Source organism: Alligator mississippiensis, chromosome 5 (genome assembly GCF_030867095.1).
Source record: "Alligator mississippiensis isolate rAllMis1 chromosome 5, rAllMis1, whole genome shotgun sequence".
NCBI classification, from domain to species: Eukaryota; Metazoa; Chordata; order Crocodylia; family Alligatoridae; genus Alligator; species Alligator mississippiensis.
Window position 1 is genome coordinate 23,766,770 of NC_081828.1, and position 25,361 is coordinate 23,792,130.

A 25,361-nucleotide genomic window follows, 5' to 3' on the forward strand; every position below is an offset into this window, starting at 1 on the left:
TTAAACATGGCTGCAACAATCTGCATGTAGTATTCATGCACTTAGTTTATCCAGAATTGATGCAGTATACCTCTATCACAGGTACTCCATAAACACACTTCTGAGCAGTACTTTCACGAGTTCAAAGCCAAAGGCTCGTGATTTGCCATACACTTCATTCACCTAGGCTCCACCAGAGTCAACAACATTTCAAGCCATGGTGATCCCACAGCTCAGCATATGTGTGTACTCCACAAAGGAGCGGCGTTCTAGCTCCCCCAGCCCCCACTCATTACTGGAACCAGGTGTTCTTGTCATGAGTCCTGGGATCCTCCAAAACTTTATATGCAGATGAGGTGCGGGGCAACTTGGTCCAGCTTCATCTCATGGAAGGTGGGACTACATTAATCATTTGCTCCAGGCTGAGAGAGGGGGCAGCATGTCTTGAAAAAGTTGGTGCTGAGAGGGCTGCACTGAATGGGTGTTATTATACATCTTATTCAGATTAGCTGCACTAAGGACATAAAGACAGTGAGGAGGACAACAACAGGATCAGCAGCAGTGGAAGCGACAGCGACAAGGACTGTGAATGAACTGAGAAGGGAAACCCCTAATCGGGCCGGGACTAAGGGGCTGTGTTTGGGTTAGGGAAGGGCAAGTGTACAGGGGCACAGGGGAGCGGGTGCGGTTATTGTAATGGGCATGCAGGTTTCTTAAGGTGGTTTTAAAAAGAAAAGCTGCGATGGAAGACTATCATCGAGGATGTGTGTGTGTATTATATCTAGATATCTATCTATATCTATATCTACTACACACACACACACACACACACACACACACACACACACACACAAATTAAAAAAAATGTGGTAAGTTTGCTTCTCAGTCTTTTGGCTCAGATCAAAGAGAAATATCATGAACACCAGGCTGAGATCACCTTGTATGGTGTGTAGTTAAGGGTGGAGACTTGTCCGATGTACTTCAGGCAGGCCCCTGAAGAGTCTACTATAGCTGCATCCTTTATATTTATGGAGACGAAAGATTTCTCCCTAGCTTGCTCATTTGGCCTGTTGGCTACATGCAAATGAGACTCAGGGGCATTTGAACTCAAAGGCCTCTGGACTTGGGGCCTGCAAGTAGTATGCCTAACATGGATTTTGGAGCATTTTACACATAGCAATACTGGCACGGAGAGGAGGGCGTCAGGGCTAGCTCTGTCCCTCCCAGTTGCAGCCTAGTATTGCAGCACCTCCAAGCCTGGTGCCAGTTCCCTGTGAAGGGAACACCTGCATATTTTTTTTATTTTAAGGGCCAAAAGTACATAAATAAATAAATAAATAAATAAAAGTTCCCATGGTCCTTGTGTTTTACAGTCATGCTCAGTGGTGGATGCATTTAATCATCCTCATACTTGCTTTTCATTGCTGAGCACAAGCTGCTTTTAATGTCAGCAGTTTAATAATAGACAATGTAGTTAGTGAGATTTCCTTGTATGCAATTATAAGACAAGGGGCTTTTTCCCCCCTTGCCAATGGGGGACTGGCAAGGGGACAAACTCTGTTGTGTATTTGAATAAATACAATATATGCCCCAAACATATATCACAGTATTTGCATTCTGAAATAATCTCTTTATGCTTACTGCTTGCAGTTCCATGGTGGCAGATGACAGACAAGAGATCGTAGGTCACTATTTGAGTGGGGCTGTCTTTGGCAAGGAAAGGCTGAAGATCAAGTCCTTCCAGAGGAAATGATACATGGGTACCAATTTTCGTGGAAAACATTAGCTCATGTCTAAACCTTTTGAGATGAATGCATAGTATCTGTAAGAAAGATTGATACACTCAGTCAAGAACTTAATTAAAATGTGGACTGCTACTATTTTGTATTTAACAGCTACACTACAGGAGGCCTACTTTCCTTTTGCCATTCGAAAATAAGGGATTTCAAAGGCCCTTGTACAGGTTGGAAGGATCTACTTCTAATTGCAGAAGGTGGCTGACAGCAACAATCATGATCGTTTTAAAATTTGCTACAGTTTTGGTGTGGGAAAGAATCTCAAGCATATTTGTGGAATTTCTTCAAAAAATCATCATCGGGGGCGCGCGTGCAATTAATTGGAAGCAATAAATTCTGGAGCAGTTTAAGCCAGAATAAACTACTCCCGGGTACAGCTGCAATGTCTACACATGTACCCAGAACAGCAGCAATTTGAGCCAGGGCAGAGCAGTTTATGCCAGGGCCAGGGGCACTGGACGGCAGCAGAGGGGCTGGCTGGGGCACAAGTGTGCTGAAAGTGTGGAACTGTGTGGCTAGGCTTCAGGCAGGAGTCTGGCCCCCTGCTGGCTGGGCTGACCAGGCAGTTTACACCTGCAGTCAGCATCTACACATGTATTTAAACTGCAGTTAATTACCCTGCCGTAAGATAGTACTGTTCCTGATAGTAATCTTACAGCAGCATTAATTAGTTTACTACGGCCAAATAGCATTACACACGTACATGGTGATGCTTTACTGTGCAGCTAATTAGTCTGCACCACAGTTGAGTGCATGTGTAGATGCAGCCTGTGAAGCCAGCCCAGAGCAGTTGCTATGCCCAATACTGCAGTGAAGGGAAAAAACACTTATGTTTCCATATTTAACTATTTATTCAAGTCTGTCACGAGGCAAAAATTCTTTCCTGAATATTGCAGCCATCAGCTGATGTTATGAAGCATAAGATTTGATTGCTTTCAACATGCTAACTACAAACATTACTGGAAAGATTTCCAGTACAATTACAGTATTTAAACTCCATGACCTCCAGAAAAGGTGAATTCTACTAGTTAACTAGAGGAATGAAGGGAAAGCTTTTTTTTTTTTTTTTTTTTTTTTTTTTTTTTTTTTTACAGTTTTTTAAAATTCTACCTCCATTTGTAATTGCTCACCTTCTTGCTGAGTACAAAAGCAAGTACAATTGGATACTAACAGGTTTTTGTGAATGCAAGTATGCAGTTACATTTTAATCATTTAACATTCAAGAAAGATTGCATCTTCTATACAGATCATTAGTCTTGCCACACTTCTAAGCATGTAAAGTAAGTGCTTCTAAAGTGGGTGTGCTAACAGTACCTCAGGAAATGTTTGCACTTTGCAGAATTTCACTCCATTTCTTAACCTAAGCACAGAAAAATAAAACACATTTAGTGCCAGAAAGGTTTTACACTTCCTTGTGCCAACTCAGCAAAAGAAAATGTTAGTCTTAAAGTTGAGAGTTACATTAGTAAACCTGAAGTATTTCTGGAATGCAGGCTAGATGTACAGTAGCGAAAGTGATATGAATAATAAAGCTGTGGAAGCAGATACACAATCTGTACCACTAAATAATTGAAAAGCATTACTTTATTCGCTCTCTCTCTCGCTAATGAGTGTTCTTTGGATGGGAAAATAATTTACTGTTTAAATGTTATGAAAGCCTGTTACAGGGAGTTGATTCCCATTTTTGCTAAGTTAGCTTATTCTTGAAGAAAAATTAGTTCTGGTAAGTCAGTATAATTGTACCAAGGGCCAAACATACTTCATCCCCACTACACGTTCTTCAGTTCCATTCTTCTACATATTCTCCATTCCCACTACACATTCTCCCTCCTACATTAAAACAGTATTATGATACCTGCACATGAAAATAATTTCACTTTATAAACAGCAACTATTATTGTGCTAAACTTCTAGGTGCCTTTATTTTATTAGGGCTGTCAAACAATTAAAAAATTTAATCAAGATTAGTTGCTCAATTAAAAAATTAGTCACAATTAATTGTGATTTTAATCACACAGCTAAACTCAAAATTATGCACAGAAAAATTCAATATTATGCAGGTGCTTTGTATGGTGGGGGTGGGTATGTAGGGGGCAATCTGTGAACATGTGGGTAGTTGTGGGTGTGCGGGGTTTGGAGCCTGGGAAGGTGGGACTCCCACATGCCCTTGCAGGATGTGGGGTACTGTGGGTCAAGAGTCAGGGGCAGCAACAGGGCTGGGGGGCCTGTGGCTTGGGAATGAGGGGCACGGCACATCACTGCCCAACCAAAATCATATTACCCACCCCCCATGCGTCCTCTCTTTTGAAACTGGAAATATGGTAACCCTACAAGAATGCAGCCTGGCAACGCGTAGAGCAGTGGCAGCATGTAAGTCTGTGGAGGGGGAGGGGAGAGAAAAAGGACTGGGGGGAAAGAGAGGCCCCCATGGCGAGGGATGAAGGGGACAGGGGTGAATAAAATCTCAGGACTGGGGTGGGTTGTGGGACAGAGCCGTGGGTGGCTCATCCAGGACATGGGATGTAGCTCCCTGTCACTGGATGCGCCCCTGGGGGAGGTGTGTGTGAGGCAGAGGCAGGCTGTAGGCTGGGGCTTGGCACCCTGCTGCCTTTGCCCTGGGAGCTATGCAATGCCGTATTGTGCCTCCCGCCACCGGGCAGGCACGGGGGCACCCAGTGTGGAGCTCCTGATGCTAAGACAGCAGGGTGCAGAGCCCCAGCCAGCAGCTGGCAGCCCACCTCTATCCAGTGCACAAATTCAGGGGGCACGTACCCTCCATGTCTCCTTTGGGGTGTGCACAATGGCAGGGAGCACTCCTTCCCCTCTGTCCCTGGACGAGACGCCTATGGCTACGTCCCATGACCTGCCCTGGCCCCAGGGTCCCATTGACCCCAGCCCCACTCCCCTTTCCCATCCTTCCTCCTGCAGCAGCCCAGAGCTCTTGCCTGGGTAGCCTAGTGCAGCACTTCTACACTGCCACCACTGCCCCGCTGGGTGGCTCAGGGGCGGTGATGGCAAAGAGCTCAGGCGCAGGCTCCAAAACCATGTGTGCAATTAACGTGTAAATTAGTTCTAGCTTTAATCACACACATTAACAGCAATTAATTGACAGCCCTATTTTTTTTTTTTTTTTTTATAAGTCATGTATTAGACCAGAGGCGGGCAGTTATTTTGGGCAAAGGGTCGCTTACTGAGTTTTGGCAAGCCATTGAGGGCTCCGTGACAGGCAGATTAATATTAATTTTATAAATTTTTAGGAGCCCAGCAGACCTGATAGAATGCTGCATCTGGCCTTTGGGTTGCATTTTGCCCACCCCTGTATTAGAGGGGTACTAACTGACCATTAAAGAACAATTATAGATATAGCAGAACGTGGATTCTTTGCAGAGTCAGATTCCTTACTGCCCCTTCCCAAGATGAACTAGATGGGGACATATATAGATATAACAATTGAATGGGACCACTAAGCTGCTTTAGCTGCTAGCTGTGTCATTTATTTCTCTGAGCAGCTGAGAACCACAGCTGAGTTCCAGCAAAATGGAAAAATCGTACCTTTTGAAGTGAAAGGTGCAATAATCAGCTGAGCAGCTTGTCCCTTATTTAGCAACTGGCTGGGAACCAAATGGGTGGTGAACAACCCATATATGAATGATGCTGATTCTACCATACAAAGAGTTGTCATACAGTTAAATGAAAAGACCTTTACATGGCAGTGTCATCCCTCCAGCTCTTGCAATCTGTTGCACCTTCACTGCTACTAGACTACATGTATATAACCAAATAACTTAAGAAGATCCTCATAAATTCTTGTCATTAAGACTGTCACAAATATAGAATTTTCCCATTTAACAGGTTAATACGATACATTTATTTCCATGTATAAACTGTTTATAGAGAATGTGAGAGCAAGACACATTAAAGCAAAAAGAGTAGAAGATCACTTACTTTTTACACTTTTCACAGCTGTACATATTATCACCTGCAAGTGGTGGGAGGAGGAAATAGCATTATTCTCTAACTTCATTTTTTATCCTTCAAACTATCAATAAACTAAAATTGTGCTTTTCCTTTGCGTTGGTTTAGATGAATCAGAATAATTTCAGAGATATTTCACTTTTAAGGTTACATGTGTTCATAGTCTCAAGACCCTGGATTGCTCTAGGGCAGGGGTGGGTGTCAAACATATGGCCCAAGGACCAGATATGAATGACTTGGCCTGAAGACTTCTGCTCTGATTCTGGCTGTGACTGGGACCTTTCTGTAGTGGCAGCCAAGTGCCTGGGCAAAACCCATTGGTGTTGGAACACCAGCAGCTTGTGGCTTGTTCCCATGGTGGCAGCCAAGAGTGCAGGTGAGAGCCAAAGTGCTGAAGCCCCCCAGTAGGACCGAGGGAAGTAGCCCAGCACCAATGCCAGGGTTCCTTCCTGCGGTACTGCTCAGGATCCAGTGCCTCATCTCTTGTCTGGGCATTTGCTTGTCACTGCAGGAACAAGCTGCAGTGCTGCTAGGGTTGGGCTCCAGCACTCCTGTTCTCACAGGGGTTGCTTGGCCGCAGAAAGAAGCTACAGAGCTGCTGGGGCTCCAGCATGTTGGCTCTTCTCAGCTTGGCTGCCAAGCACCCAGGTGATAGCAGTGGTGCTGGAGCCCTGCAGCTTGTTCCTGGAGCAGTAGACAAGCCTGCCAGGGCTCTTCCTGCTGGGTCCTGGACTGGGTGAAGTAGGTGTTGTGTGTGCTGGATCTAGCATGGGGGTGGGGAAGGGCAACAGGCCTGATCCAGTACACAGGGCCAGCCCCATACCATTGATCCAGCCTGTGGACCAGTCCTAGGCCACTCATCCAGTTCATGGGGCCAGACAAGTTTGATACCTCCGCTCCAGGGAAAATTTTAGTATTGAATTAAATATATGCATCACAGGGTTCTTACGTTTTATATTCCCAACCATTAAAGAAAAAGTAGAGTCCAGAAAAAGAAAGAATGTGTTAATCTTAAACAGTGTACGTTAAGGGCAAAACAAGAAGCAAAACCCCAGATTCAGACAATATACTAGTCATGATAGAATTGAGAAAGAAAACTTCTAGTCAGAAATTGTTCTGAACCTGCATCTGATTTTATTTAGTTCAGACGAATCCAGTTGTGACTAGTATTACCAAGTAAATTTACATGGAAAATTCTTCCCTCAAACTTCAGTCTCACAAGCCATTCTGCAATAATTGATCCTAGACCCGGTCATGGGATATGTAATTTGATTTAATTAAAAAAGAACAAAGGGTGTTATTTAAGTTTTGTTTAACTAAGGAAGCATATTAGATTTAATTTAGACTTACCCTTGAGCTCATCTCTGGCAAAAAAGGCAGCAAGACAATCTTGCAAGGTTACAACTGGACCCCAAAACCAGCTAGGAACATGAGACAACAAACGTGAAACATTGTTGATAAAAAAAAACCCAAAAAAACAAAACAAAACAAAACAAATGTTCTGCCTGAAGAGCAGAAACAGCAATTTTAAAATCCAAGCACTACAGAAATAATGAGTTACCTTTTAATGTACTCCATGAAAAATGCTATCCACCCCTGTGGGGCATATGCTTCTCCACATGACCCTGCTTTGACCAGAGAAGTCTGATGGCTTGCAGAATGCAGTTTAGCAAGATCTTCCTTGCCTGGAATAGGCAAAGACAAATCCTGAAAAGTCTCCAGAGTGACAGACACCTGAAACAAAAAACCAAAGAGGAAAATTAGACTCCTTATAGCTTACTTCTTTTAAGAAGATGACCTAATTCTTAAAGCCCATCAGTTTTCATTGCTTTATTTTTTGATATGGGAAAATTCAACCAAGGAATGACTGCCAACTAAAGATGTAGGGTTTTACTCCAAAAATTCCACTAGATGGCATGCTCTCTCTGGTGATTTGTTATAAGGCAGGGCAGAGTTGCTCTTTACAGACTAACTAAATCAAAGATACATAAGCTTTTTTAAGCAGCTGCTTACTTCATCAGATGTTGTGTAAGGACATCTGTTATAAGAGCAGCTTTGTAAAAAACACGCGGCATTTGTATAGCTGAAGTAATAACAATGGTTCTTTTATACATCCCAGCTGGTTCCACTGAAGGTGATGACAGTGGTACAGGACTGTGAAATTTTCTCCAGAGGCAGCCCATCAAGGGCACTAGATTAAAAATGTTATTCAAGTTACTTTGACTACATTTCACTTAGTATTTGGCCCTGGAAATAAGCACTGGCATATCTAACTTTTGTGAATCCTGTCAACAAAATGAAGCAGGTTATTAAGACTTCTTTCCAAATTAGTTTTGACAGGTTTCTAAAATTATCAGTTACTATTTGAGGGGCTCTCTGAACAAATGGGCCATGATTCTCTAAATGGGGGGTGTCTTTTTTATGATATCACACTACACTTTCCAGTAAGGAACTGAGACTTGTGAGGCAAGTCAGAAGGTCAAATAATTTTGAAAACTCTTTTTAAATCAGGTATTGAATTTTCTCATCTAACTTGCTTGAATGAAACTTCCAAAATGGTACAGATTCAATTATTTTCTGAATTTCTGAAAATATACCATCTTTAATGATTTGCCTTTTATAATATGATGTAGTAGTTAGATGATTTTATGTGGAAGTACTATTTTTTTTCTCAACACAGGTGTATGAGAGTGTTAGAGTAATCAGGATTAGCTTTTTTATTAAATGAAACAGTATACAAAATATTTCATTAATCTTGGGAGGAAAACTGGCATGAAACACTTTTCATAAGCAAAGACCGTGTATCAAGGAATGAAGAATTCTTTCTTGTTTAAAAACAGAAGACTTGCATAATTCAGTGCTTACAAATTTATTTAATCCAGAACTGCTCACTCATCTCTTACCCATGAGACTTTGAGGCATGGTTTTGCACACATTGACTGGCCATAATATAGTAAAAAATGAACTGTGGACCACTCAAATAATTTATCCAACAATGAGAAGCCAACATTAGTAGTTATTAGGTGATTAGAGGAAAAAGACAACTACTAAACTTGGAGGAAAAATAGCTGCAAATTAAAGCTGGCAGTTTTGTTCATTTTCAGGTATATTTATGATTTTTCTAGTATCATATGAGAAGGAAGAGTTTGGGTAAATGAAGGGCTGAAACAGCTAATAATAAGGCTTACAAAATCAAAATGAGAAACACAACAATTGCAGAACTCAAAAGTGGGCATACCCTTACCATCTGTCTGCCATAAAAAAATCCCAATAAAAAGATTACACCTCTAGTACCCAAACTACTGAAGTTAACTATTGTATGTTAGTATAAATAGTCAAACCCAAATTCATATCACAACATGGTTATAATCACTACACTTACCCGATCACAAGTCAGGCACTGCACTGAGCTTATGATGGTCCCATCAAATATGTCAGATATAATACTCCTGTATCGCTTCTGCTTCTTCTTTTTTGGAGAAGACACACATGGAACTAATACAAAAAGGCAAAAATAGTTAAAAAAAAAATAGTTCAAAGTATATTGCTTGATTTTTTATTGTACTCTGCCTGAACCCTTTAAATAGCATAAAAATGAGCTGTCATGTTTTCAGGTTTGAAAAAAAGGGACAAACTTTATTAGGCAGCAGACAAGATTACTGTCACCTATGGGTAGGTTATTTAGCCCCGTGGCATTTCTTTTAAGAGTGGATATGGACAAACAGAAGGGTTACTACTTGGTTTCTACTGAATGGATTTTCCAGCGAGATAATTTAAGTAAGTGAAACTCAGGCTGCAGGAGCTATTTTGACACTCCTAGTCTACTGCTCTTAAATTAAGATCCAGTTCAACAATATTCCCAATGAGCAGCATGATTTTATACATTAGAGTGTACATGCCAATGCCATTTGACTGTAACCACTTTACAGGTGGTCTTCACTATGTTCTGGTCCAAAAGACTCAACTTATGCAAATTCAAAATACTGGAATACTGATTATGCTGGATACAATTAATGCAACTTTCAGTGATCAATACAGAACCTAAGAAACTGTGGACTGAATGGGAAAAAACCCATCCCTGCCAACTTTGCTCAAACAAAGCAGTGTCTGAGGGCTCTCAGCAGGATTTTCTCCAACTGATCAGAAAATGAGTAGAAATAATTTTGCGTCTTGAGTTGCATAAAGTCAGTCACTGAAGATATTTGCAACAATCCCTGGAATTAGCACAATCCCTGGAATACATAAAGCAGTCTTTTGGGACCCAATAAGTTAGAGAATAAAACTTGGAAACAGAAGTACGGACTGCAAATTCCCTTCCTGAAGTCACACAAACTCAAGTGACCCAGATGGCCAAAATCCTTTTGGTGGAGTCTTGAAAGCAGACTGTTCACCTTTGGAGTGCAAATACTAAGGGAGATCAGTGAAATAAAGGCAACAGCGAAAAGGGAAACTGAACTCCCTTCAGCAACATCCCATAACGGATATGCTTCCCCCAAAGCTGTTTTGTAGATAAACAGAGTCGATACAGCAAATTATTTTCTCCTAAGCAGATATCCTTGGCTCCTTGCCCTCTTAACAGTAGCCAGATTTGCCTGTCTCCTCCTTAGCTGGAAAAGGTTCAGAGTTACTTATGCCTTTACTTGAAGTTACTGACAGAAAAAGGTATAAATTCTTGAAAGTCCTCTTCTCCTATATGATGTGCACTATGCGAAGAGTGCTATTTATACAGTATAAATACGCTGCACTGCTCCGTTCCCAGACCCTAGTACACTGATTTTTTTTTAAACTGTGCTGTAGAACAACTCAATTTTCAGCTTACCAAAGATTGTTGTGCTCAGCATGCATAATCCTCTCACAGACATAGCTGGAGGGGAAGATGGAGTTGCTGACAGCTTGGCCTCTTCACACTCTGAAATGTGAGACAATTCAGCTTTTGGTAACCAGAAAGCAGCTTAGGCTTTTGGTACAGGACAGGGGATAAGTCTCCTTTTTGGAGACCTAGCTTTAAAGAGGACAAATTTTACATTTCCAGGAAACCTTGATCGCTGCAATCTAGGTGATTGCTACCTCCTGCCCCCTATCTTTCACTACACACAAAAATGATGGTGTGAGCTTAGTATTTATGCAAATATGACTAAGACTGAAATATTTAATGCTGGAATTTAATTTGTCATTAGACTTCAGTGTTGACACACCAATGGGAAAAAGAAATCAATTAATCCAAGAGCTATGGTCTACTGAATTCAGCAGGATTCACCATATGGAGGTTTTCTTCAAAGTCACAAGGGATTCAACAATTAAGAATAAAGAAGTAAAAGTTCAGATTCTGGGTCACACTTGAAAACATGAATGATTACAGAGCAATTTCCCTGGTTGTTTTACTGCATTACACCATGGCATGTGGGAAATGAGTACAAAAGGTATATAAAGAGGCAGGCACTGGCCATGTTCCAAACACCACTGGTAGCAGATCCTTGGCAGGGGAAAGAAAAAAAAATGAAGCAGGATACCAAAGTGGCTTCCCATTGGGATGGTTCACAGGTTCCTGATGATGGCTGAAGGGGCCAGCTGTCAGGCTGAACACCAAGGGAAAAGACACCACAGGTGATAAACTGCAGTACTGGCAGTGCTGAAACTAAAATAAATTTCCTAATGGTGACCCACCCACAGGTTGCCTTGTGTCTGAGCACCTTCTGGGGCATTTAAGGCTGTGACAAAAAGAGGGAAAGAATATACTAGGGTGTGGCTTCAAAATGCTTCTCTGCTCAGCTGTTCATGGGTCAGCCAAATGAAGGAAAAGGAGCCAGTCAACACAGAAGATAGGATAAGAAAGAACCACCTATCAGTGGTCTTCCACACTGTGATCAATTCTATGAAGTGCCCAGTGACAGCAGCAACTGTCAAGTACAGAGTAGAGGTATTTGTTACAGAGACAAAGGAAGGTGCTATAAAAGTATACATCCTGTATCGAGAGACTGTAATGACAGAGGAACACCATCGCAGAATCAACCTCTTTTCCTGACAACACACGTCAACCTGGAAAATTAAGGAACCAAACCAGACTCTTCACTACACCACATAAGTGTAGTAATTAGCAGGGATTCTGTTTTTTTCAGATAAAAAAAAAATCCCGTTTTCAGTTAAAAATGTGGTTACTCCAAATCCACATCTTCCCGTGATTTAAACGAAACACCACTAATATATAAATCCATATATAGTGGTGTTTCATTTTAATCATGGAAAAAATGTGGATTTGGGGTTACTTTTTTAAAACCAAAAATTAGGGATTTTTTTAAATCAGAGAAAACCAGGAGCCCTGGTAATTAGGATTACTACAATGAGTCAACTTACCACCTACATTGGGGCAGTATGAACATATTATGAGCCCCTTTACCCTGAGGGGACATGATTGATGCCCTGTTCCCCAGAAATCCTGTCTCCTGAATACACAATAGGTTGTTTCCGGGGACTGTTCTCCTTTAAAATAAAAATTAACCTTTACCTTCTCTTTTAGGCATTCTGCTGCCCACTCACTTCTCTAATCAGATGCTCTAAAAGAAAGACCTTGAAAAATACTGCTCCATGCTTCAACAGCTAAGAAGCAAAAACAACTGCAGAACCAAGAGGGTGCATCTGCTTGTATATGCATCTTGCTACAGTGAAGAAAAATCACATGAGCAATTTTGCACTCTGGTATCAGTGTTTGATGCAAAAAGAACACAATAAAGAACAAAACACTAATAAGCAGTGCAGTGCAAAGTGAAAACGAAGTAGGTACCTTTGTGGGATGGTGCCAATGGGGACCATGATGAGACTGATTTTGGAGGACTTTGTGCTGCAGACAGATCATTTGTGTGGACATCACCAGAGGCATAGTCTGAAATCAGAAATCTATATTATTACAGTTTCCAACAAAACAATTATGCCAGGTTGAATAACAGCAATAATTAAAGTTACATTTCAGCACACCACTGGATTACTGATTAAGTACTGAGCAATAAAAACTAAATTTGAATTCGCCAACTGGAAAAGTGGCAGTAATAAGCAAAAGGTCACCATAAGAATATATCTGGAGCCTTTCAACCATTGTAGTTCTTGAATAGCTGATCAGTGTTTAATGCATTTCAAAGCAGCAACAAACACATAATCACTGTACTGACCTTAATTAACCAATTTAGAAATATATTAGGATATATAGAGAGTTTTAGATCTAGTATTTTCATTCTAACTTCTATGAGCACTTCAGTAAATACTATGACATTACAATTACACATTAGCTGCTTGATATAGTCACCTGAAAGTCTGCTGTGTATTTGTACTTTAACTGTTCCTTGGTTGTTTAAAAATTCAGCAGTTTCTGAAGTACTGTGCGTGTCTTTCTCTAAGACTTCCATAGAATTTGTTCGGTTAAGCTTATTACAGAGAATTTTTTCCTTCTGCCAATCTTTGCATACAAGAGAGTGGTTTTCATCATCCTGAATTAACATAGCAGACTCTGCAGGGTCTTCCATGAGGGGTTTATAACTGGCTTCATTTTCTGCCTTATCACTGCTATTACAAGATTCACAAGACTGGAAATCCAGATCTGATTGGCTTTTGTCTTCTTCCATATTTTCTTCTACACTTGTAGGGTGGACATCTTCTATTTCCATGACTGGTTCCTTCAGCTCTTCATGAAGCAGATCCATTAAACAGCGCAGAAATTCTTGTGCATCCTGAAATAATTTAAAAAAATTATTTAATAGTGTCCTTTTCTATTTGGAAGATCTGTACATAGTGGTGACAAGACATGACCACAAAAGGCTGGCTATTAAATCAATAGTTCAAGGTGTGAAAAAATCTGATTGCCAGTTCAAACAATATTCACAGGTTTCTTTTCCGTCACAAAGACTGCTACTTAATAACACTCCTCCTCACTTTAATCATCACGAAAACTTATGCTGTACGAATTCTTTACTTTAAATTGGGCGAGTGCATCCTGATGTAGGCAACCACCAACAGTCTTAGTCAGACTCTATCTGTGTAAGCAACAAAAAGGTGTGGAAAGAAACCTATCTACATTATAAGATTTTCAGGGCCTTACCTGATCTGATCATGGAAATTACATTTGCACCTTTCTAACAACAATCAGGTTTAAGTTGCTTCAGCCCTCCAACTGCATCAGAGCAGCACTGCCTGTCCATAAGAAGAAAAGTGAAGAGTAGACTGGCAGGTTCAATCTGCAGCAATTCAGCAGCTTCTTGTGGGAGCGGTAGCAATGCCACTGCTGTCCTGTCTGTGCCTGTATTACTTAGCTAGGCTGTAAAGCTGCACCTCTACTCTGCCTTCTTGTACGATGAACGCATCTATTGTGCGTGGATGACCTCTACCTGACTCAAGAAGTCTACGGGCCAATGAGAGGTAAAGCACTGCTTGACCTGGTACTGGCAACTGGGGATGATCTAATCGGTGACCTAGTGATCGATGGGAAGCTGAGTGACAGCGAGCAGGAGCTGATCACCTTCACCATCCGCCGTAAAGCTGGCAAGCCAGTCAGCAACACTGAAGTCCTTGACTTGAGAAAAGCCGTCTTTGACATGCTCAGGAGGCTTGTCAGTGAGGCCCTAGGGACCACGACCCCAGGAGGAGGGGAGTTCAGGAAGAGTGGCTGCTCCTCAAGGTAGCAATCCTCAATGAACAAGCTAATTCTATTCCATCTCGGAGGAAAGGCAGCAAGAGGACACAGCAGCCCCCCTGGCTCTCCAGGGATCTAGCAGACCTCCTGAGGCTAAAAAGAAAGGCCTACAAAGGATGGAGGATGGGATTCACCTCCAAGGAGGAATATTCTGCACTGGTCCGGTCCTGGAGGGAGCGAACCAGGAAAGCCAAGGTTGCAGCAGAACTCCAACTAGCTTCAAGCATTAAGGACAATAAAAAGTCCTTTTCAGATATGTGGGGAGCCGGAGGAAAAGCAAGGGCAACCTTGGACCCCTGCTAAACCAGATGGGACAACTGACAATTGACGTCCAGGAAAAAGCCAACCTATTAAATGGGTACTTTGTGTCGGTCGTTTATCAGTCCCATGGGATGCCCATGCCCACTATGGGACAGGGAGGTCCGGGTGAGGGAGATCCTCTTGCCTCCATCCATGATGACCTCGTGAAGGAAAGCCTTGAGAGGCTGGATACCTTCAAGTCAGCCGGCCCTTACAATCTACACCCCAAGGTACTCAAGGAGCTGGCGAGCATCATAGCCCAGCCCCTGGCACAGATCTTTGAGAACTCCTGGGGCTCTGGTGAAGTGTCTGAAGACTGGAAGAAGGCCAATGTGGCGCCTATCTTCAAGAAAGGGAGGAAAGTGGATCCAGCAAACTACAGGCCCATCAGCCTGACCTCTATCCCAGGGAAGATCTTAGAAAAGTATATTAAAAAGGCCATTCTTAATGGACTGGCGGACACCGACATCCTGAGGGATAGCCAGCACGGGTTTGTTGCGGGTAGCTCATGCTTGACCAATCTCATTTCCTTTTACGACCAGGTGACCTATCACCTGGACAAGGGAGAAGAGATTGATGTCATATATCTTGACTTCAAAAAAGCCTTCGATCTGGTATCCCATGATCACCTCTTGGCGAAACTGGCCAATTGTGGCCTTGGGTCTTCCATGATCCACTGGCTTGGAAATTGGCTCCGTGGTCGGACCCAAAGGGTGGTAATTGATGGAAGTCAATCGTCATGGTGCCCTGTGACCAGTGGGGTCCCCCAAGGCTCTGTCCTTGGACCCATATTGTTCAACATCTTCATTAATGATGTGGACATTGGAGTTAGAAGCGGACTGGCCAAGTTCACTGATGACACCAAACTTCGGGGCAAAGCATCCACACCAGAAGGCAGAAGGGCGATCCAGGCTGACCTGGACAGGCTCAGCAAATGGGCGGACAAGAACCTGATGGTGTTTAACACTGAAAAATGCAAGTTTCTCCACCTTGGGAGGAAAAACCTGCAGCATCCTTATAGGCTTGGCAGTGCTATGCTGGCTAGCACTATGGAAGAAAGAGACTTGGGGGTCATCACTGACCACAAGATGAACATGAGCCTTCAATGCGATGCTGTGGCTAGTAAAGTGAGCAAAAAGCTGGCTTGCATCCATAGATGATTCTCAAGCAAATCCCGGAACGTCATTCTCCCCTTGTACTCAGCCTTGGTGAGGCTGCAGCTGGAGTACTGCGTCCAGTTTTGGGCCCCACACTTCAAAAAGGATGTGGAGAAGCTTGAGAGTACAGAGAAGAGCCAAGCGCATGATCAGAGGTCAGGAAAACAGACCTTACAATGACAGGCTGAGAGCTATGGAACTCTTTAGCTATGGAACTCTTTATTTTCCACTCTTTAGCCTGGAAAAGTGCAGTCTCAGGGGTGATCTGATGGCTACCTGATCTGATCTAGTATCTGATGATACTAAGCATATCAGGGGTACCACCAGTATCTGGGGGAACATTTGTTCACCAGAGCGACCCAAGGAATGAGGAGGTTGAACGGTTATAAACTACTGCAAGACCGTTTTAGGCTGGACATTAGGAAGAATTTGTTTACTGTCCGAGCCCCCAAGGTCTGGAACAGCCTGCCATCGGAGGTGGTTCAAGCACCTACGTCGAACACCTTCAAGAGAAAATTGGATGCTTATCTTGCTGGGATCCTATGATCCCAGCTGACTTCCTGCCCCTGGGGCAGGGGGCTGGACTCAATGATCTTCCGAGGTCCCTTCCAGCCCTAATCTTTATGAAATCTATGACTTATTCTGTTTGGGGCTGAATAACCTAAGTGAGCAAGACAGATTGATTTGGTGGTCTGAAAAAAAAAAAAAAAAGCTGAGATTGGGATGGTCAGCAGTGGTGGGCTGACACTAGAGCTTGGCACGTGTAACAATTTTGTTGTTCGCTTACAAGTTAGAGCTGCTGTCACCAACTGGTTTTAAGTGAGCCTCTCCCTGTCTAATGATTTACGCATATATACACGTGCACCTAAAATCACTTGTACTGGTTGGTCCTTTACAGAAAGAGAAAAATGGAGATTTGGATTACAAATTAGGGAATGTTTTTGATTTCCTAATCTTGATAGGAAAGTGAAAGAATTTATTCTTCTGCACACTAGAAATAAGCTGACCAGGATAACATTAGGCTGTTGGAGAGCACCTACTGTCACCCAGAAACCTAAGCAAGGATTATTTTGGCAATACATTTTATTAGACCTAGTTAGAGGAGAGGTTAGACAAGGTTTGAGCACAAATGATCTTCTGCATATTCATAGATTCATAGATGTTAGGGTCGGAAGGGACCTCAATAGATCTTTGAGTCCGACCCCCTGCACAGGCAGGAAAGAGTGCTGAGTCTAGATGACCCCAGCCAGATGCATATCCAACCTCCTCTTGAAGACCCCCAGGGTAGGGGAGAGCACCATCTCCCTTGGGAGCCCGTTCCAGAACCTGGGCACTCGAACTGTGAAGAAGTTCTTCCTAATGTCCAGTCTAAATCTGCTCTCTGCTAGCTTGTGGCCATTATTTCTTGTAACCCCCGGGGGCGCCTTGGTGAATAAATACTCACCAATCCCCTTCTGTGCCCCCGTGATGAACTTATAGGCAGCCACAAGGTCGCCTCTCAACCTTCTCTTGCAGAGGCCGAAAAGGTCCAGGTTCTCTAGTCTCTCCTCGTAGGGCTTGGTCTGCAAGCCCTTAACCATATGAGTGGCCCTTCTCTGGACCCTCTCCAGGATTCGCATCCCTCTTCAAGTGCGGTGCCCAGAATTGCACGCAGTACTCCAACTGTGGTCTGACCAGCGCCCGATAGAGGGGAAGTATCACTTCTTTGGATCTATTCATCATGCATCTGCTGATGCACGATAAAGTGCCATTAGCTTTTCTGATGGCTTCGTCACACTGCCGGCTCATGTTCATCTTGGAGTCCACTAGGACTCCAAGATCCCTTTCCACTTCCGTGCCACCCAGCAGGTCATTTCCTAGGCTGTATGTGTGCTGGACATTTTTCCTCCCTAGGTGCAGCACTTTGCATTTCTCCTTGTTGAACTGCAATCTGTTGTTTTCTGCCCACTTGTCCAACCTGTCCAGGTCTGCTTGCAGCTGTTCCCTGCCCTCCGGTGTGTCCACTTCTCCCCATAGGTTTGTGTCATCCGCGAACTTGGACAGAGTACACTTCACTCCCTCGTCCAAGTCGCTGATGAAGACATTAAAGAGTATCGGTCCAAGGACTGAGCCCTGCAGGACCCCACTGCCCACACCCTTCCAGGTCGAAACTGACCCATCCACCACGACTCTCTGGGTGCGACCCTCTAGCCAATTCGCCACCCACCGGACTGTGTAGTCATCCAAGTCACAGCCTCTTAACTTGTCCAAGTTATGTCCAAGTTATTTTAGAGTTGCTGTGTTTGGTCCCTGGGGAACTTAGCAATGACTTGTTTTGATGGGTCAAAGTAGGATCTAGATATCTCCTGATAAATGTTATGGGCTATCCAACTTCTAGCACAGAGAGACTACATCACCTTTGAGAACCAGGGGTCAATAAGGATGCAAATGATTTCTAGCTAGACCTGAAGGAAGAAAAAATGTGTTAAAAAATAACTTAAAAGTGCTTGCTGGGGACAGCAAAAGAGATGGTTGAAAATACCTAAAAGGCACGAGCATCAGTTTTAAGACCTCACATGCCAAATAGTTAATGCTTGACTGCTACAAATACTTTAAAACAGCTGCAGAAAACGCTCCCCATTTAAACAAGAAAAAACAAACAAGCAAAACCTAAACTCAGTTTTAAAATAGTCCAGGATGAAATGAACATGGTAAAAACTTGCTTTGCTATACTCTTTTATCTAGGAAAATCCTTGTGCCATTTTCTGGAACTGCTTGCATGTCATCTTTACTACAGGTGAAGAAGTGCTTCTGATATTAACCACTCCACTGCTATTTCCCAAAATTAAGAAAAAGAGGCATTCATAACAGTCACAAGGCTTTTCAGCAGTTGTTAGCTGGGCTGAGCAGGGAAGGCTGCAATTAAGAGAAGCTGGGCACGTCCACACGAGCCTGCGCGTGCCTCTTGCTGTATCTCAAAGCCCTTTGAGACACTGTAAGATGCACACCAGGAACAAAAAAAAAAAAACTTTCAAATTTGATACCTGGAGATCCAGGTATTAAAAAATATCCCATGAGGAAAAAACAGGGCAGGTCACGGTCCCGAAAAGTGCCTTGAGGCAGCTGGAGGCTCGGGTCCTCCACAGAGCCGCTCTGGTAGCCAGCCAGGGTTTCTCTATGGCATGCTTCCTGCTTGTGCAGGGCAAACAGCAGTGAAGGCTGCAGGCACCTAACCTCAGCGACAGGTAAGCTGCTGGGGCGGGGCGGGGAACCCAACTGCAGCTCCCCAGTTGTTCTCCCAGCTCTGATTGCTCCTCTGCCTGGTCCCAGCTGCTACTGCCGGTGAGTTTGTGGAACTGGGGGAGTGAGCAGGGGGATGGGGGGTACTGTAGCCCCTGCAGGAGGGCATGTGGCCTCTGTTGATGGGCTGTAGCCCCTGTTGGGAGAAGCAGTCCATGAGCAATGTGGGAAGGCTGTGGGGGGCAGGGGAGCCACCCATCCTGAGCAGCTCCCTTCATATGCCCCCCCATACCCACAGTCCCCCCTGCAATCCACCCAACAAACTCCACACCCCCACCACAAACCTGGCCCTGTGGGTCAGGAGTGAGGGGACTGGGGCAGGGCACTGGCATATCAGTGCTGCTCAGTGCCGCACACCTTGGTGAGCAAAGGGGGTACGGGTAGCTCTGATTTTTCAATGACAAAAAAGCCAAAAGTAAATATCAAACTGTATAGATATTTAGAATTTATTTTATTATGATGACAGAGGCACTGGTAGGCTTTCAAATTGCTTTAAAATTGTAAATATATCAATAAAACGCTGCCCAACTGATTTTCTCTCTCTCTCGTTTTAATTGTGAAAGAACATGGATTTCAGGGTATTTTAAGGAGTGACTTCGGATTTTTTTTTTTTTTTTTTTAATCAGGGATTTTGCAGTTTTTGCAGATTTTAAATAGGGAACACCAGAATTCCTACTAGTGAGGCAGGTGGCAGGACTCAGGCAGAGGAGCCTACTCAGAGCTGGCACCTGGGACCCAGCTGGAGGTGGCTGACCTCCTGGCCACTTGAAGCCAAGAGGACATGCTTCACTAGTTCAAAGCAGGCCACCACACTGAGAACATCTTCCAGGCAATAGCTGCCCAGATGGCCAGGCAGTGGCACATATGGCAGTAGTACCGCAAAGACCAACTGCCCCTGGCCCAGAGGTGCAGATGCCTCTAATGGCTATGAAGTCTCTATTTGGGTCTGGCAGGCATGCAGTCTTGGGGCCACATGCTGTCAGTCATTGCAGCAGGTCACAGCCAGGCAGCAGCTGCCACTGCCAGACTGCTGCAGTGGGTAGAGGGTGCAGGGAACTCTCAGGGTTGCTTAAGCAGTCCAGCTGGCACAAGGGGTAGTGTCACCAGGTACCAATCGGCTGGGCCCCAGAAGCTTCTGAGAGTGAGTAGCCTTCAGCTACTTGCCAGGGCAGTTTTTTATACTGCTAGGGGCAACACAGGTTCTGGCCGCAGCCTCTAGCTCCCCCTGGCTGCAGATCTGGGAGGAGCCAGGCAGGGTTATTTTGCCCCAAGTGGCACAATTTGCCTCACAACAAAATGCATGTCCGGGCACATGTGCTGAGGCAAAAAACCACGGCTCAAATTTGTGCTGCTTCTATTTCAGCTGCTGCAAGCACACATGCCTACATGTGTGGATGCACCCATTGATTGTTAGGAGATATATACCTAAAAAGCATATAAAAAGTAAAAAGGGTTATGTTTAATGTAATTTAAATAACTATATCTTAATGTGTAATGCTTTGAATCTTACATTTGAACCTACCTGAGTCTTGTAGTTCTATTTCATTGTTCTAATAGGGAGTAAAAGGCTAGAAAATCTTACCTGTTGGGAGTAGCCTCGGAATGTTGGATTTACGGCTTTAATTCCTTGAAACAAATTTGTAGGAACAATGGAACCAGGTCTGGAGGAGAGGTTAAAAAAAGTAAAATTGTAAGTGGACTTCAATTTTTCTACCTTCATTGGGATCTGTTTATTAGGAAGTAAATTAGAACACAGGCACTGGAAACTCATTGCACAAATTTTCATAAAAGGACACTGTTATTTGCCACTTGGGAGGCTTTGTTGCACGAAAGTCCTGGTAAACATTATTACTGTACAGTGACAAAGTTTATAACACTACAAGATACTGAGTGCTATGTGTAGGTACATGTGCACAGCTCCCTGGCTTGAACGTGACAAAGTTGCCACAAAGGCAGAGTCTTCAGCCAGGGGGAGATAGGAGAAATGCCCCCAGAGAAATAGGACAGGTGTCCTTTAGGGCCCTCTGCTCACAAAGAAGCTAGTCAGTGAGCCAGATAGCTGATCCTCAAAGCATGTCAGTGAGCCTGTTACTATTGTACCAGCTGCAGCATCCAGGCGTGGATCCAGTGGTCTTTGGTTTAGGGCTGTTGATACTACAGCAGTCCCTTAAAGTTGTGTATGCATAATTACCAGCAAGCCTTCTCAGGCAATACAGATGGATGGGGCAGGAAACCGCTGAGTCTGCGATTGCTGTAACCCTGCCCTTGTTGTCACCGAGTGGCAATAGAGACAGAACACCTTGCAAGCCACTCTGGCGCAACAAGGGCTGACCAGGCAGAGAAACTGTGCAGTAGGCTCCTGACAGCACACAACAACAGGAACAGGGCAGCCTGCATGCTGCCCCAGGTGACAGGGGGCCAAATGCACAGCTGTCCACACTACAACTGTGTCCCTGTTGCCACTTACTGGCAGCAGAGACAGAGCAGCCTGAAAGCCTCCTGACAGCCTGCCCAGCAGGGAGATAGCTATCAGGAAGCCAGCTGCTCTCCCTCCTTCCTTCCTTTTCCCTTGGTGGGGAAAAGGCAGAACAGAGCACTGTGAAACCGGGGGGGGGGGGGGGGGGGGGGGGGGGGGTGCAGAGTAGTGTGACTAAGACCTGGCTACATACTAAACTTGTCCTGGAAAGGCAAAGAAGTTGTTGCTTGAAACAGAAACCTCTTTGTTGTCAACCTGCCATTTTTGTGACGAGTCACAATTTTTATAGTGTGACAAATGGTGCGAGTGTGACCATTCACATTTTGTCATCTTAACCTTGCATATAAAATAACATCTGCTAAGGCTCTAAGGAAGTCAAAATGAAACTATAAAGCTGTTTTTCATGATTATGGGTTCAACTGCAGAATATCAAGACATTTCAGTTATCATGTAAAGAGAAAAAACACTACTAAATTTGAAGGCAAGTTGGACACAGTTGTGACTTAGCAATATGCTCTTCGAGTGTCACGTTATATATACAGAAAAGCCTCTTGTGTACCTCTTGCACTAAAATACTGCCTTCTGAAACTGAACACATACCTATTTAGAGTTATTATTTTCAATTAAAATGAAACTTGCAGATTTTGTAATATCTCTTCTGAAAAATCAGAAAAGACAAATCTGCCCCTGGCTTGTACTACCATGTGAAGTTTACTTATAACATGGTCTGCAGTGGAAACAACAGCGTACCTGCTTTTGTGCCAAAGTTCTGTCATCAGCTTGAGGTAACTTTTACAAATTGCTGGTTTTTTATCCGTTCGAGCTAAGGCGCCACAGTCGAGAAAAAACTGTGTCAAAGGCGGACTGATAATAAGGAAGAAAAAAACCCCATTATTTTAAAGTGGTGTTAAGAAAAGTGTGAGCTCCTATTCCCCCAACTCATAATAATTAGTCTTGGTCAACACCTCATTAACATCTAAACACAACGATTTATTTCTTATGCCTTCAGGACATATTCAGCTATTCAGTTACACGGGAAGCTATATGGGAGGAGCAACTATATTCTTCTCCCTCCACACAAATCCTGACATCTGGTAAAGATGCTAGAATTGCAGTGGTGGTGCCCAACAGCTGCTGCTCCTAATCTGGGTCTGGGTCCTGGAGGAGCAGCTGCCAAAGACAACCTGTCCTTGCCAGGGAAGGGGGAACCAGGCAAGAAGTCAGTGATTAGGGCTTACTGACACAGTCTCCCTTGAGGGCAGATGAAGGGAAAGAGCAACCCCATGTGAACCCCTTAGCTAGAATACATGCCTTTGTTTCCCTACAAATAAATGCATGTCAAAGCCTAAGAACAATTAATGGGAAGTAAAGAGTACACTGAACAGGAACTCAGAAGACTGCTCTTATATTCTGCCTGCTGAGACACCTTGGATGAGTCATTCTGTGCCTCACTTTCTCCCATCTATAAAATAAAGGTAATGATACCTCCATTTTCGAATGTTATGACATTCACTGATGGAAAAAGCATAATGTATGAACTAAGTATTAGTATTAAACCAGTCCTTTCCCATGGTTTTCAAGGTGGGAAAGTCACAAACAAAAAACAGTAGCTAAGGAACAAACCATTAACCTAATAAGAGACGTGTCTAATTATGTTTTTGGTGTTTGTACATAAATACAAAGATTGAAAATCAACTACATCTTCTAAATCAATACGTTAATTGGCAATCTACACAGAGAGAAGTCATTTAATCTATTTTATCACTAGAAACATTAAACAAACAGTAAGTGGGAAACCCCTAAATTTCAAAGCACTTTCAAATAAATATGGCTATGCTGCCTTTTCTGACTTGCAAGTAAGATTAGAAATTAAGCCTTCTAAATTATGTCTCACTGAATTTCTAATCATTCTTGATTAACATTTAGAATTTAACTAGGATCTTGAAATACTTTGATCTGTTTTTAAGACTTGGATCCTAGGAATTGAAGAATGTAATCAAGGGTCACAGGACTGAGGCTACTAAACATTTTAGAATGAAGTCTACAAAGGTATGATTTTTTCCCTCTAAAGTTTCTACTTTGGTTTTAGAGGGGTTTGATCACTGAAGAATGTATATATTCATATCAGATTTAAGTTTACATTTACTGGCTGTTTTCCTTACCAATTGGAAAGAGCCTGTAAAGCTGCATTCATGTAACAAGTGTTTCCTATATTTTTCAAACCAGTAAGACCTGTGGGAACAGAAAAAAAAAGTTACATTTTTAGCTTTCTTGAAAATATATAAAAAAAAATAACATTTTTCTAATCAAGAGACATACTAGTCCAATTCTACACAGCTACATTTTAAAGCCAATGTTGTTGCAAAAGTATAGCTGAAAACAGAATTTGATTCTTGGACAGTAAATACATTATCTCAGAGTAAATATTGTTAGAAGTATACCAACATATTGGTTGTACGTCGGATTGGCTCTGATAAAAGGAAAATTAACATTATCAGCTATCAGCTTTTTTTTGCTGGTGTAGCTGATAATTGTCACTGATAAATGCTGTGTGCATGCACGGAGTTGCAGCACGCATGCAGTTAGGAATGCAGCCCAGCAGCACTGCCCTGCAGTTAAGTCTGTGGGGGTAAAGAGGCATGGCGGGGGGGGGGCGGCAGATTGAGGCCTCCCGCAGTGAGGGAGGGAGTGGGGCAGGGGCTGCTCAACCAGGGCAGCGAATAGGACCCTGGGGCCAAGAGTAGGACACAGACACAAGTGAGAAGACGGAGTAGATGCCCGCTGCTGCATGCACCCCCAGGGAAAGTGTGGGGGGCATATCTCCCCCAGGATTTCTGCACGTGGCAGAGGCGGGCTGCCCACTGTGGACCTGGGATGGCACCAGTTTCTTACCAGTGGGGGGGCTGGGACAGGGCTGGGCCAGGCTTAGCTGCATGGGGCATGTGGCAGTGGCTCTGCTGGGAGGGGTGGATACAGGGGCACTAAGACAAATGTTGGGGGTGGCTCTAGCTCCCCCTCAGCACCATCCCTGCTCAGTACACTCTGGTCTGCTGCCTTTCCCTCTGGAGCCCTGTGCTGGCTACGTCTCCTGCCCTCCCCTCAGCACAGGGCTCCCAAGAGAGGCACCAGAGCAGAGTGCCCTGAGCAAGGGCAACACTAGTGGAGGGCTATAGCCACCCCAAAATTTGCCTTAGCCACCCCATAGCCACCCCTCCCAGTGCCACTGCTGCCCACATGCGCGCCTACCTGCGCCCTGCACACAAATTCAGGGAGGGGGGCATACCCCCCATGCCTCCCTTGGGGGTACACTGCTCCACGCCCCCTTCCACCCTATTGATGAATCACCCTTGGCTCTGTCCTGCTTCTGGCCCCAGGGTCCCATTCACTGCCCTAGCTGCCCCACTCCCTTCCTCACTGTGAGGGCCTCAATCTGCCCCACCTTCACCCCTTTCCCTCCACAGACTTACCTGCAGGGCACTGCTCTCCAAGTTGCCAGGCTGCATTCCTGTATATCAGCTACTGGATCAGTATAGGCCAATACGGCTGGTTAATAATCGACTATAGGTACCAGCCAAGAAAATCTTTAACAGTGCACCCCTACATATTGTTTTACTATTTGTTGATTATGGTACCTATGGTATTTGCTGATTATGGTACCTACACTGAATGTATTTTATTTGATCTTTTCATTCATACATAGTATTTTTTCAGTTTTTTGTGAAATA

At 43.7% G+C, this 25,361-nt stretch overlaps 1 protein-coding gene across 9 annotated transcripts in view; it reads right to left on the reverse strand.

Moving 5' to 3' along the window:
• Positions 1-25,361, reverse strand: part of USP33 (ubiquitin specific peptidase 33) — a 71,725-nt gene that overhangs the window by 23,269 nt on the left and 23,095 nt on the right. For 8 of the 9 annotated variants that reach the window (XM_019489091.2, XM_059727967.1, XM_059727969.1 and 5 more), the window contains 12 exons: positions 23,799-23,868; positions 22,387-22,500; positions 20,743-20,821; positions 13,045-13,465; positions 12,529-12,627; positions 10,570-10,659; positions 9,133-9,245; positions 7,312-7,484; positions 7,101-7,171; positions 5,721-5,754; positions 3,090-3,135; positions 1,621-1,801 (listed from right to left, as the gene is read on the reverse strand). In XM_019489091.2, the coding sequence (XP_019344636.2) occupies positions 1,621-1,801; positions 3,090-3,135; positions 5,721-5,754; positions 7,101-7,171; positions 7,312-7,484; positions 9,133-9,245; positions 10,570-10,659; positions 12,529-12,627; positions 13,045-13,465; positions 20,743-20,821; positions 22,387-22,500; positions 23,799-23,868 (1,491 nt within the window). The remainder of the gene's footprint in view (positions 1-1,620; positions 1,802-3,089; positions 3,136-5,720; positions 5,755-7,100; positions 7,172-7,311; positions 7,485-9,132; positions 9,246-10,569; positions 10,660-12,528; positions 12,628-13,044; positions 13,466-20,742; positions 20,822-22,386; positions 22,501-23,798; positions 23,869-25,361) is intronic. The other variant, XM_014593840.3, reaches the window with a different exon arrangement.